General features: G+C 37.3%; 1 protein-coding gene across 2 annotated transcripts in view; it reads left to right on the plus strand.

The window, feature by feature from the left end:
* Window positions 1-14,547, plus strand: part of SEC14L5 (SEC14 like lipid binding 5) — an 85,658-nt gene that overhangs the window by 54,692 nt on the left and 16,419 nt on the right. For both annotated transcript variants that reach the window (XM_072608219.1, XM_072608210.1), the window contains exons 7-10: window positions 6,782-6,894; window positions 13,052-13,241; window positions 13,750-13,838; window positions 14,404-14,474. In XM_072608219.1, coding sequence (XP_072464320.1) covers window positions 6,782-6,894; window positions 13,052-13,241; window positions 13,750-13,838; window positions 14,404-14,474 — 463 coding nt within the window. The remainder of the gene's footprint in view (window positions 1-6,781; window positions 6,895-13,051; window positions 13,242-13,749; window positions 13,839-14,403; window positions 14,475-14,547) is intronic.

The following is a 14,547-nucleotide window of genomic DNA, read 5'->3' on the forward strand; positions in this document are numbered from 1 at the left end:
TTTCAAGCTTTCATAGGGAAAAGACCAGAATTGAATTTAAAAAATTGATCTCTAATATCAAGACTCAAGAGAAGCCTAAAAAGGGGAAAAGGGGAAAGAAAACATAAGGGATTCAATGGAGTTGAACTGTTTACATCTTACATGGGAAGATGATACTTGTAATTCTTAAAAATTGTACTATTGATAGTACAACTAGAAGGAATATACATAGACAGAGGAGACAGGTATTATGTGAAGTTGTGGGAATAACATAAAAAATAACTAAGGGATGAGAAAGAGCAGTATACCAGGTACAGAAGGAAGGGAGAATGGAGTAAATTATTTCACATGAAAAAGCATGAAAAACTTATTACAGTGGATAAGAAGATGGGAGGGTGGGCAATGGGCTTTGCTTGAATCTTACTCATCAATAGTGACCCAAAGAGGGAATAATATGTATAATCAGTTGAATATAGAAATCTATTTTATCTGACAGGGAAGTAGGAGGGGAGGAGATTAAGTAAAGGGGTGGGAAGGGACTGACAGAAAGGAGGGCAGATCAGGGGACCTGGTAGACAGAAGTAAAACACTGGTGAGAAGGGAAGAGGTGAAAGGAGAGAGAGGACAAACAGGAGGAAAAATAGGATGGAGATAAATACATGGTTAATAATCATAACTGTAGCTGTGGGGTGAACTCTCCCATAAAACAGAAATGTATAGCAGAGTAGATCAAAACCCAGAATCCTACAATATTTTGTTTACAAGAAACACACTTGAAGCAGAGAGACACACATAGAGTAAAGTGAAGGGGCTGGAGCAGAATGCTTCAGCTGAAGTAAAAAAAAAAAAGCAGGGTTAGCAATCCCAACCTCAGACAAAGCAAAAGCAAAAATAGACCAAATTAAAAGAGATAAGGAAGGAAACTACATCTTACTAAAAGGTACCGTAGACAATGAAGTAATATTAATACTAAACACATATATGCTTCATTTCTCAAATATATAGAGAATTGCATCAAATTTATAAGAATACAAACCATTCCCCACTTGATAAATGGTCAAAGAATATAAAAAAACAGTTTTCAGATGAAGAAATCAAAGCTATCCGTAGACATATGAAGAAGTGCTCTAAAATTTTTTGGGTTAGGGTAATACAAATTAAAACAACCCTGAGGTACCATATCACATTTATCAGATTGGCTAATATGACAAAAAAGGAAAAAGAGAAATGCTGCAGAAGATGTGGGAAAATTGGGACAATAATGTACTATTGGTAGAGTTGTGAACTGATCCAACCATTCTGGAGAGCATTTTGGAACTATGCTTAAAGGGAAACCAAACTGTGCATACCCTTTGATCCAGCAATACCACTACTAAGTCTGTATTCCAAAGAGATCATAAAAAAAGGGAAAAGGAAATACATGGGTAAAAATATTCATAGCATCCCTTTTCATGTTGACAAAGTATAGGTAATTGTGGGGATGCCAATCAGTTGGGGAATGACTAAACAAGGTGTGGCATATGAATGTAATGAAATACTGTTGTGCAATAAGAAATGATAGGCAGGCAGATTTCCTAAAAAACTGGGAAGACTTGTAAAAATTGATGCAAAGTGAAATGAGCAGAACCAGGAAAACATTGTACATAGATAGTATCAGCAACATTACGTGATGATCAACTATGAATGACTCAGCTCTTCTCAGCAACACAATGATCCAAGACAAGTACAAAGGACTTGCAAGGGAAAATGCTATCCACATCCCATTAAAGAAATGATAGATGCTGAATGTAGATTGAAGCATACTTTTTTCACTTTCTTTATTCTGTTTTTGTGCTTTTTTTCTCTTTTGATGGTCTGTTTCTTCTTTCACAACAGTGACTAATATGGAAATGTGTTCTATATGATAGCACATGTGTAACATATCAAATTGCCTACAATTTTTGGAAGAGGAGAAGGAGGGAGAAAAACTTGGAATTCAAAATCTTGTAAAATGAATGCTAAAAATTGTCTTGATGTGTAATTGGGAAAAAATAAAATACCTAACCTGAAAAATCAAATTAACCAATAGTTTATGTGTCTTTGTTCCCACCTCAATAAAATCAACTCCTAGTTTTATCTATTGGTTCAATGGTTTTTTGACTTTCAATTTTTTTAATATCTTCCTTGATTTTTAGGATTTCTATTTTGGTGTTAAGTTAGATGTTTTTAATTCTTTTCCTAGTTTTTTTTAGTTGAATGCCTAATACATTGTTCTCTCTCTCTGTCTCTCTCTGTTATTATTTATTTTTAACACAGTTTGTAACAGATAAAGCAATTCAAACTTTTGGTCAGGTGATACTTCTTTTTAAAGCATTTACAATATGGACCACAAAAGAAATTTTTTTTAAAACATTAACCAACTGAGACACAAATAATATTTATGTTGCTAACTTCACAAGCTCTTGATCTAATTGTCTCCACAGTATTACTAGGAATTAAAGGACCCTAACTTATTGTTGTTGGTCTAAAGTCCTATGCCTAATAGCTTAATTTTAGACAACCTCGGATGTTCCCCTACCCATAATCTATAATTGAATAGATCTGGTATTAAGCTTACAAACCTTTTGACTATAGGAAATTACCACCAATAGTAAGGACATTGCAAGGATACAATATCTCCCCAATTTCATGTCAATTCCAGGCAGGATTAGACTATCCACTTACATTCAGTCAGGCTTAAAGTCTGCCGTGTCAGTGGGGAAACTTGAGTCAGGAAGAATCCCACCTTAGCCCATGCTGAACAGCCGCTCTTCCACCCTTCCTTTGAGATCACCTATGCAGTTCATGCCAGCATTTCATCACCTTACTGGCATCATGTATTGGAGGCTCAGATCGCCTTTCTTGGTACCCATACGTGGAGTTAGACTCAGAAGAACAGTCACTTAATAGTCCCATAGCATCTAAAAATGGCAAGTTTCAATAACCAGGTTTCAAATATGATTATAGTTTCACTTTGGCTAAGGAACATCTTTTGAGGCAAGTCTTAAGTGGCTTACATGCCTTTCTATACATGTTCTAGATCCTGATTAAATGGCAATCATAAAATCAAATTTACCATTAAAACCTTGACTTTTCCATCAGTGCCAAATTTTACCTGAGGTTACCTTCCTCTAGGAAATTTAGACTGAAATTCTTTTCTCCAAACTAAAGATGTCATTGATTTATTCTCAGTAATTAATTCAGTCTATTGTTTTAATACTAATTGCTTTTACCTCACTTTGTAGCATGTCCAATTTTTCTCCCCATCATTCCCCTCCCCCCGCTTCCTAATACCTTGCATTCTGATTACTCCTTCCCTCAATGTACCCTCCCCTTCATCACACCCCATTCTTCTCCTATCCCCATCTTCTCTCTTTTCTTGCAGGGCAAGATAAATTTCCATACCCCTATCCCTGTAGTTCTTATTTCCTGATTATATGCAATAAAAATTTTCAACATTTGTTTCTAATATTTTGAATTCCAACTTCTCTCCCCACCCCCCCAGCCCTACTGAGAAGGCAAGCAATTCAATACAGACTAAATATGTATTGTTTTGCAAAAGGCTTCCATAGTAATCATGTTGTGTAATACTAATTATATTGCTCTCTGTCCTACCCTCTTCCCCCTTATATTCCCCCCCTACAATTGACCTTGTCCCTTCTCGAAAGTGTTTATTTCTAATAACTCCCTTCTCCCATTTGCCCTCCCTTCTAACATTCCCCTCGCTCCACTAGTCACCTCCTCCCCTACTTTCCTGTGGTGTGATATAAATTTTCATATCAAATTTAGTGAGCATGTTATTCCCTCCTTCAGCCACATGTGGGGAGAGTAGCTTTATTTTTCCCCCTCTCCCCTTCTCCCTTATCTCCTCCATTGAATAAGATTTTTCTTATCTCTTTTATGAGTTATAGCCTGCCCCATTCCATTACTCCCTTTCTCTTTCTGGAATTTTCCTCCTTCACCCCTTAATTTTAATTTAATTTAATTTTATGTGTGTGTGTGTGTATGTGTGTGTGTGGATATCATCTCTTCTGATATAATACATCCTGTACTCTCTATCTATCTATGTGTATGTGTGTGTGTGTGTGTGTATGTGTATGTACAATCTCTCCAACTACCCAAATACTGAGAAAAGATTCAAGAGCTAAAAATGTTTTCTTGTCTATGCTTTGTTTTTGTTTGATCATTTTTCAGTTGTGTCCAATTCTTCATGATTCCATTGGGATTTTCTTAGCAAAGACAATGGAGTGGTTTGCCATTTCCTTCTGCAACTCATTTTGCAGTTGAGGAATTGAGGCAAAGAGGGTTAAGTTACTTGCCTAGGGTAAGTTGCATAGCTAGTGAGTATCTGAGGCTGGATTTGAACAGCTGTTCTTACTTCCAGTCCTGGTGCTGTATCCACTGTGCCACCTAGCTGCCCATTGTCTATGTTACCTTTTAGCAAAATGCAGTTCCCCTGATTATCTCTTTAAATTAGGTCTGTTTTTGCTTTTGCTTTTTCTGAGATGATGATTGTGGCCCCTGCCTTTTTTTTTCACATCAACTGAAGCATAATAGATTTTCCTCCAGCCCCTTAGTTTTACTCTGTGTGTCTCTCTCTGTTTAAAGTTACAAGTGTTTCTCATAAATAACATATTGTTGGATTCTGATCTCTAATCTATTCTGTTATCCATTTTCATTTTGTGGGTGAGTTCGTCCCATTCACATTCACAGTTATGATTGCTATGTATTTCCTTCCATCTTTTTCTCTTCTCTTTTTCCTTCTCTCTTTTTTCCTTTCTCTCTTCCTCCTCAGAAGTCTGTTTTGCTTCTATTACTTCTCATAATCTGCCCTCCCTCCTATCATCCTTCTTCTTTCTTTTAGTTTCTTTTCCTTCTACTTCCCTCTTGAGTAATATGGATTTCTATACCCAGTTGAGTGCGTATATATATTCTTCCCTCTTTAAACCAGTTGAGGTGAAAGTGAGGTTTAAGCATTGCTTTACTCCCCACATTTTCCCCTCAATTATAAAAACTCTTCCTTGTGCATCTCTTTTATGTGAGATAATTTCCCCAATTCTTTCTCTTCCTTCCTCCTTTTCTCAGTATATCCTTCTTTATCAGCCTTCCATTTTTCTTTTGAGATCAACCCAATGTAATAGACTCAAACCCATGTGCTCTAAGTAGACTCCTTCTAACTCCTCTAATGATGATAAAGTTCTTGGGGAATCTATCTATCTATACATATATACGTACACACATATACACATACATGTGTGTACATATGTGTACATATATATGTTATATGTGTATGTATATATGTTATGTGTGTATGTATACACACATGTATGTATATATATGATCTTCCCATTTAGGTATGTAATCATTTTAACCTTAGTGAGTTCCTCATGCTTTTTCATTCACATTTACCTTTTTATGCATCTCTTGAGTCTTGTGTTGGAATATAAAATTTTCTATTCAGCTCTGGTCTTTTTATCAGGAATACCTGAAAGTCTTCTGTTTCATTAAATATCCATTTTCTCCCTGAAAGATTATGCTCATTTTGATGAGTAGGTTATTCTTGGTTGTAATCCTAACTCTTTTGCCCTCCAGAATATCACATTCCACATTCTCCACTCATTTATAGTTGTTAATTATTTTTTCATAATTTATTTGATTACTCTCACTTCTTTTCCCAATTTTTTCTCTACATCTCTTATTTGATTTAAAAAATTTTTCTTTGCTTTAAAAAATTCTTTCTTTAGTTCTTTTAGGAATTCTTGTTGGGCTTGTGTCTAATCTGCATTTTTTTCTTTGAGCCTTTTGTAGATGTTTTCATGCCATTGTCTTCCTCTGAGCTTATGCTCAAGCTTCCTGTTCACCATAGTATTTATAGTCATGTTCTTGTTGTTGTTGTTTGCTCATTTTTTCTGCCTAGTTCTTGACATTAGAATTTATGTTAGCAGTTGAGCTCTGCTCCTCTGGGGGCAAGGGATTATTGTCCCAAGCTTCAGCTTTTTTTACCTTGCTGCTTCATAGATAGTTATGGGGAGGGGGTCTCTAAGTTTTCAGTGCTTCCAAGATGATGTGATCTGAGGAGAGGTCACTGCTGTCCTGCTCTGTGTCCTGCTCTGGTTCTTACCTAAGAAGGAGCCCTGTTCCATTATGATGAATAGCAAATGCTTCTCTCTATCTTGGAACTGCCACCCAGAATTGGTTAATGGCCAGTGGCACTGCCAAATGGTGCCCAGTCCTGCACCTAGTGCTGACATAGGAATCACTTTCTGACTAGATGTTTAATACCCTTACCATCTCTGGGCAATGAGCTTGTGGTATAAGTGCTGCTGCTGCTGCTGCCACAGCCTCCAAGGCCCACAGCTGATGTCACCGACCTCTTGCTTCCTGGCAGCCCCTACTCTAGTGCCACAGACCTCTTCTTATGACTCCCTGAGTTGTCTTGGACTGGAAAAATGTCTCACCTCAACCTTTTGCTCATTATGCTGCTTTACAATTTGATTTGATGAGTTATTTTAAAGTTGTTTAGAGGGGAATGTTGGGAAGGCTCAGCCAGAATGTTCCCTTAACTCTCCTGTTTTGGTCCTACCACCCCCTCTTCTTATAGATGAGGAAACTAGGTAGTAAGGAGGGAAGTGACTTGGCCAAGGTGATGTAGCTGATTTGTGGCAGAGTTGGAAATAGAGACCAAGTCCCCTGATTCTTAGTCCAGTGTATTTTCTACAGTGTTATGCTTCCCCCTTTCTTGTCTCTTATTGATAGGCCTATGATACTGCTCTCTTCCTTTTAGCTGACAAGCTGGACACAGACTATATCGAGCAATATTTGGGGCACCTCACCCCCATGCAGGAGAGCTGCTTGATCAGACTCCGCCAATGGTTACAGGAAACTCATAAAGGAAAGGTGAGTGCCTAAAGGGCTTTACTTTGCTTAGTGATCTTGACATTCAAACATTAGCGAAGCACCTGTTGTGTGCCAGGCACGTATTCTAGGTGCCAGAGATACAAAAATGAAGTAAGATACACAGTCCCTGTCCTTAAGGATCTTATAATCAGGTTGGGAGATGAGAAATGTGTACCGATCGTAAAAACAGGGCATTTAGGGTTAGTGCAAAGGATATGAGTAGACAAATTGTATGAGACATTTGAGGAGGAAGTGATCATTTTTGGCAAAGGGTGATCTGAGCTGAGGCTTAAAAGAAGAGAGAGGTTTCAACAGCTGGATTCCAGGGAGAAGTCCCTTTCAGACATAGAGGACAGACAAGAACAAAGACATAGAGGAAAGAGTGAGCAGGGAGAAGGTAAATAGTTTAATCTGACTGCAGATAGAATTCACAAAGAACAGAAGAGTTTGATAAGCCTAGGGAAGAAGGGAGACTGTATCTAGGACATGCCTGTTAGCCTTAGGAGTATGGACTTGGTTTGGTACTACTTGATTGTGTTAGTACCTTCCTCTAGGGTAGTTGTGAGGCTTAAGTGAGCTAATATATGTAAAGCCCTTTGTACACTCCAAAGCACTACATAAAATTTCATTATTGTTGTTGCCATTATGGGTTGTGGTATTGTCATATAATGGGGAATTCACGAAAGACAAGTGACATGTTCAAAGCATTACATGAGGAACAGTGCTTGAGCAGCAGTGCATACATTTCAGAAAGATACGTCTTCAGTAACACAGAAGAAATTGGACTACAGACAGTCTGAAATATGGCAACTCGAATTTTCACTGTACCTTTGGTATTTCTTAAACATCAGGAACAATAATGATGGTGATGATAGCTGTATTTATATAATACCTACTGCGTGCCAGACACTGTGCTACAAATATGATCTCATATGATCCTCTTGGTCTGTAGTCAGAAGCAGACCATTGGAAGTCAGGAAAAGGGAATGATTTATAGCCTGTTTCTTTGGTATGTATACAAACCTCTGCCCTTGAGTGGTGGGTCAAAACTAGGGGCAGAAGCTCAGACCACCATTCTGTGACAGCTGAGTACCCTTCCTTGCCAGCATCTGGGGCCATGGAGGTGACCAAGAGGTAAATAGAACTCAGAATGTACCAGCAATCATGTTTTCTATGTCCTGTGCCATACCTATTACTGTGACCTTTTGTTCATTTTTTACTACTATAATGATGTGATTATGGCTAAAGGAATTTAGACAGGAAACTCGGGGGAACCAAATCAACAAAATATGTTCAGGAACAAAAGCAATTCTCCCTCTTCCTCTTCCCCTCCCTTTCCCTCCCTTAGAGGTTTTTAAGGACTCCTGGGAGTTGCTCTTGTTCTTGAAGATGAATCCTTAGGACCTTTGGCTTTTCTCTCTGCCCTCCAGCTGAACCCTCCTACATACATCGTGTCCCTCAATGAGAGTGTTAGCTCCACGAGAGCAGGGTCTTTTTCTTTTCTTTCCTGTTTTTAAAATTCAATTTTATTTTATTTTCAGGTTCCTGTTCTCTCTCTCTTACACCACCCATCCCCAACACCTATACAGTAAGAAAGGAAGAAAAACAAAATCCTTTAGACATGTTGTCTTCTTTTTCTATGTGTAGCCCCAGTACTTAGCACAGTACTAGGTACATAGTAAGTGCTTAATAAATGCTTTTTTTCATTCATTCAACTAGTCTTCATTCATTCATTTATTCCTTTCCCTTCTCCTCCTACATCTAAGGTATGAACCTAAATTGCTCTTCTTAAGGACATATATATTTTTTCCTATCTTTGTTAGCAAATGAGTGAGGGGAGAGATATTCTTTTGGAAAGCATCAAAGAAGCAAAGTCTGAAAGCTAGAAACTACTTCATAGCTATTTAGCCCAGTCCGTATATTATACGGAATACTGTCTTCATCCCACAACACTCATCAACCAGCCTCTTCTTGAAGACCTCCAGTGGGGGTAATCTATTACCTCCTGAGGCAGCCCATCTTGCTTTTGGCTAGCTCTCATTGTTAGGAAGTTTTCCTTAAGTTGATCCTAAATCTGTCTCTGCAATTTCCACTCATTGTTCCTAGTTTTTCCCTAGGAGTTGGGGCAGAAGGAGGTAGCGGGGCAAACTGGCTAAGTCCGATCTCTTTTCCAGAGCACAGTCCTTTGAATACTTAAATAGCTATCATGTCCTCTCTGAGGCTAAACCTGCCCTTTTTTGTTTTGAGACTAAGCACCTTTGTAAATATTAAGATTTCTTTTCTATTCTTTTCATCACCCTGAGCTACCTCTATTTAAAAAAATCTTATTGATAGACATTTCCTATTATAACCCAACCTCCCGCCCTAACTTGTAAGAAAGAAAAACAATTAACCAAAACCTACCCACAAAATGAATGGATAGATGCAACATTTTACTTCCTTAACTCTCCACCTCTTTACTATGAGGAGGGAAATGTGTTTCATCATCTGTTCTCTGGGACTAAAATTGTATTAATTCAATTCTATTAAAAACAAGTACTTATTAATATAATTCAGCTGCTCTTCCATTATTGCAGAGTAGTCATTTTGCATTTTATTCCCCTGGTTTTGCTTCGGGCTTTCTTCCTTGAGTCATTTGTCAATGTCTTTTTTTTTTTTTCAAAAGGCTGGGTCTCCCTAATGGGCCATGTGGAAGTTAAGTAGCCGCTCACACGCCCAATCCTACTACTGATCAGCGTAGACGCTTTGACTTGCTGTTTCTGACCCAAGTCAGTTTCATCCTTCTTAGGCAGCCTGGTGAGGCACACCATATTTGTCCTGGACACTTGATTGGCTTAGCCCATGTCAGCTCAGTACTCCACCAACTTCCTCCAGTCATAGGGATTATAGCTATTTGCCACCGCACTCAGCCCAATATCTTTTTTAAAAAATCTACCCAGAACTTATCATAGCACTCTAAATATAACCTGGCTAGGGTCAAGATAGTGGAGTTGTTGCCTCCTTATTCTGGACATTGTACCTTTCTTCATGTAAACTAGAATAGCATAGCATTTTTGACTGCCATACTACACTTGATTCATGCTGAGTTGGCAAGATACTAAGATCTCTAGATTTTTTTTCCCCATAGGAAGCTAACCATACTTCGTTCTCCTACGTCTTTTCCTCTCTCCCCCAAGTTGCTTTTTTGAATCTGGGTACTTAATATGGAAACACGTAACTCAAACAAATTTTGTATTACTTTGACCCATTGTTTTAACCTATTGAGATTTCTTAAGAAAGATAATCTGCTACCTAAAACCATCAGAAAGCATTATGTGTAATGGAGATAAGCTCGAAATCTTCCCAAGTAAGATCAGAAGTAAAACAAGGATGCCCATTATTACCATTATTATTCAATATTTTACTAGAAATTCTAGCTACAGCAATAAGGAAAAGAAATTGGAGGAGTCAGAATGGAGCATGAAAAAATAAAACTATCTCTTTTTGCAAATGATGTGATGATACACTTGGAAAATCCTAGAGATTCAACTAAAAATTAATTGAAACAATAATTTTGTCAAGGTAACAGGATATAAAATTAGCCCACATAAATCATCAGCATTTCTGTACATAACCAACAAAGCTGTGCAAGAAGAGATAGTGAGAGATGTATCATTTAAAATAACCATCGACAATATAAATATCTAGAAGTGTATCTGCTAAGACAAAGGGATTATGTGAGCATAATTATAAAATGCCTTTTGTACAAATAAAGTCAGATTTAAATAATTGGGGAAATATCAGGTGTTCATGAGTGGGCCAAGCCAATATAATAAAAATGACAATTCTGTCTAAATTAATCTATGTATTCAATACCATCCCAATTAAACTTCTAAAAAATATTTTATTGAGCTAGAAAAAAATAATAAAATTCATTTGGAAAAACAAAAGGTCAAGAACATAAAAGAAACTAATAAAAAATGTAAATGAAGGAGGTCTAGAAGTAACAGATGTTAGACTGTATTGTAAAGCAGCAATTACTAAAACTATTTGGTACTGTTTAGAAAACAGAATGGTGAATCAGTGGAATAGACTAGGTATACAATACACAGTAGTAAATGAAAAATTGATAGAAAAGAAGCTAGTAGGGGGGAGGGTGAGTAGTGCTGGAATCTTACTCTTATTGGGAATGGGTTAAAGAGAGATGAACATATATATCCAGAAGGGTATAAAAATCTTCTAAATTCAGAAAGAAATAAGAGAACAAGGGGAAAGGGCAGGGAAGAGGTGTGGCTAGGGTAGCAGGTAGAAGTAAAGCAGAAGAGTGAAGAGGGATAGGAATAGGGTAAGAAAGAGAGTGAGGAAAAATAGAAAAAAGGAAAATACACAAGTAATTATAGCTTAGAATGTGAATGAGATGAATTTGCCCATAAAACTGATAGTAGATTAAAAATTTAAATTCAACAATATGTTGCTTTCAGGAAGTGCTATAAAAATGAGAGATACACACAAAGATAAAATAAAGGGCTGAAGTAGTATTTATTGCATAAAAAAGCAGGTATAGTAATCATAATCTCAGACAAAATTAAAGTTAAAATAGATTTAACTCATAAGAGAAAAATAGGGAAACTACACTGTATCAGCAATATTGTTTGGTATTGTTTTAGATCATTTAAAATAACTAGACAGTATAAAATATCTGAGAGTATGGCTGCCAAAACAGACCCAGAAAGTATATAAACATAGACATAAAACACCTTTTATGTAAATAAAGTCAGATTTAAATAATTGAAGTAATAGAATAAGCCAATATTATTTTAAAATGACATTCTTACCTAACAAATCTATTTATTCAGTGCCATCCCAATTAAATTACTAAAAAATTATCTTAGTGAATTAGAAAAAATAATAACAAAGTTTATTTGGAAAAACAAAAGACCAGGACCTTCAACTAAACCAAAAGATGTAAAAGAAGTAAATTTAGCAGTATCAGACTTTAAACTATATTATAAGTTGAGAGCATAGTTGAAATATTAAAATGGATAATTTTGATTATTTTAAATTAAAATTTTCTTCTATAAGTAAAACCTACGTGGTCAAGAATGGAAGGAATGCAGAAAATTGTGGGGAAAAAACTTTCATAGACAGTCTCTCAGATAGAATGTGATTGAATTGGAACATTGCTGTGGTGTAGGAAATAATGAGGTGGTTGATTTAGAAAAATATGGAAAGAGTTGGACTTCTGAAGGAAGATGCTATCCCCCTTCAGAGAAATAGATGACAAATGGAAATAAACCTAGTATAATATGTGTATGAGTATATATATGTATATATGTGTATGTTTATGGATATCTATGTGTGTATGTATATGTATGTATGTTTATGTATGTCTGTTTAATTGTAGCCTTCTTGGGTGGGTGGGGGGAAAATAAAGCAAAAAAGTACTTGGTAGAGAACAAAAGAAAACCTAGAAGGAAGGAAAGAAAAGTCCGGCAGCTTTAAAAATAATGTGTAGTATTTATATATGTTTTCTTGAAATGGAAATTTATTGTTTCATACTGAATGTTCTGCTGTATACAGGGCAATGTTTTTTTTCTTTATCCATTTTGAATTTAAGTGTAAAATAAATAAAACCCCAAACACCCCACTTTTCCTTTTCACCAACAACTGCTCAGCAATCCCAGCTGCCACTTCCTCATCTACAACTGAGGCAGAGGAATCAACAATTGCACCACACATGGCCCTAAGTTTTCTAGAGGTTTTATAGTCTAGAGTGGCAGAAAGGCTGCTGATTGTAAGTCTGTCATCCACATCTTAGAATTGAGTGAGAAGACAGTCCTCTTCACAAGTGGTGGCTTAGGGAATCCTAGGATCATAGATTTAGAGTTGGAAGGGATCATTGAGTCCAACCTCCTCATTTTACAGATGAGGCAACTTGCTGCTTAAAGAGGCTAAATGATTTGCCCAGGATTATACACCTTATAAATGCCAGAAGCAGGATTTGAAAATGATCTTCTTGATTCCTAGTTCACCATTTTCATCACCACTACACCATGGTGCTCCTTCAGTCTCTTGAAGGAGACCAAGGCCTGAAAGGTTGTGTTAATTTGGGCAGCTTTCTCTGCTGTGTCAGGAAAGAAAGCTCCATGGATTCTTTTCTCCTTCCTTCCTCCCACAGATTCCCAAAGATGAGCACATTCTTCGATTCTTGAGGGCCCGAGACTTTCATTTTGAAAAGGCCCGGGAGATGCTGTGCCAGTCCTTGAACTGGCGAAAGCAACACCAAGTGGACTACATCCTTCAGACGTGGAGGCCCCCACCCCTCCTGGAGGAGTTCTATGCAGGTGGCTGGCACTACCAGGATAGAGGTTTGCCTTTTTACATGTCTTCCAACACGTTGGTGTAGGGAACTTCCATAGTGGTATTCTCAATGCCATTCTGTTAGCCTCAGAAGAGTTGCTAAGGGGAAATGGATTGGTTCCTGACTTCTTGATTTCATTGGTTTTTGAGAATACTCTTCATATTATCAACTTATCTTTTTTTTCCTTTCTGAATCTCTTCCCTTCCCCTACCACCTCTACTAGGGAGTTGTGAAATGAGGGATGTGATCCTTCCATCCTCTGTAAAAGGAAAACAAAGCTTAGAAAAAAAGAGGTGGAGTTGGCACTGGATTGGCTGGGCCATTCTCTGTGACTTGTTCCAAACTTTGAGCAGTCTCTATGGGTAGAGTCTGGAGATTATATTAGGAGCAGAGTCTTTTGCTTCTCACCAGCGTCCTTGCTATTCTTCTAGATTTTGGGGGTGGAGGAGTAAGAGGGAAGGGAGAAGTATTATTGATTTATTTTCTCTTTTCTTTCCATTGTCTCTTTTACAAAGATGGCCGCCCTCTCTACATCCTGCGTCTTGGCCAGATGGATACAAAAGGCTTGATGAAGGCAGTGGGAGAAGAGGCACTCCTTCGGCATGTGAGTGGTGGCTCTCCTGTTTTTTTTTTTAATATTTTTCAATTAATAAGCATTTATTTTTCTCTTCTACCTCTCCTACTCTCCCACCATTGAAAGAAAAAAAAAAAAACAAAAGTCTTGTAACAAATATGCATCAAGCCAAACAAATTTCCAAACTGGCTATATCTGAAAACGTGTTTCATTCTGTAGCCTATGTCCATCACCTTCTCATCTGGAGATGAATAACCTCCTTCTTTATTGGTTCTCTAGAATTGTGATTGGTTATTGAACTAATTAGAGTTCTTAAGTCTTTCATTTATTTTCCTTTATGTTACTGTTGTTTTTATGAATTGTTTTCTGGGTTCTGTTTATTTGACTTTGCATCAGTTCATACAAACCTTCCTAGATTTCTCAGAAACTATCCCTTTCATCATTTCACCATTTCCTTAGGACTTCAGATGGGCTAAGTTCCTGAGGCCAACTTTATGGGTTGTGGAAGGTGCACTCATGAGTTGACTAAAAAAGGGCATAGGACACAGTGTGTCCTATTGGCTTAGTTCCTATCAAGACTGTCTCTGCTTTTCAGATTCTTTCAGTTAATGAAGAGGGACAGAAGAGATGTGAGGAGCACACAAATCAGCTTGGCCGCCCCATCAGGCAAGTCTTTCAGTGGATTGCTATTTTCTCTTGACAATAAGAACCAACCATATCTCCAGAAAGCATCATGTGG

The sequence above is a fragment of the Notamacropus eugenii genome, chromosome 1 (genome assembly GCF_028372415.1).
Source record: "Notamacropus eugenii isolate mMacEug1 chromosome 1, mMacEug1.pri_v2, whole genome shotgun sequence".
NCBI classification, from domain to species: Eukaryota; Metazoa; Chordata; class Mammalia; order Diprotodontia; family Macropodidae; genus Notamacropus; species Notamacropus eugenii.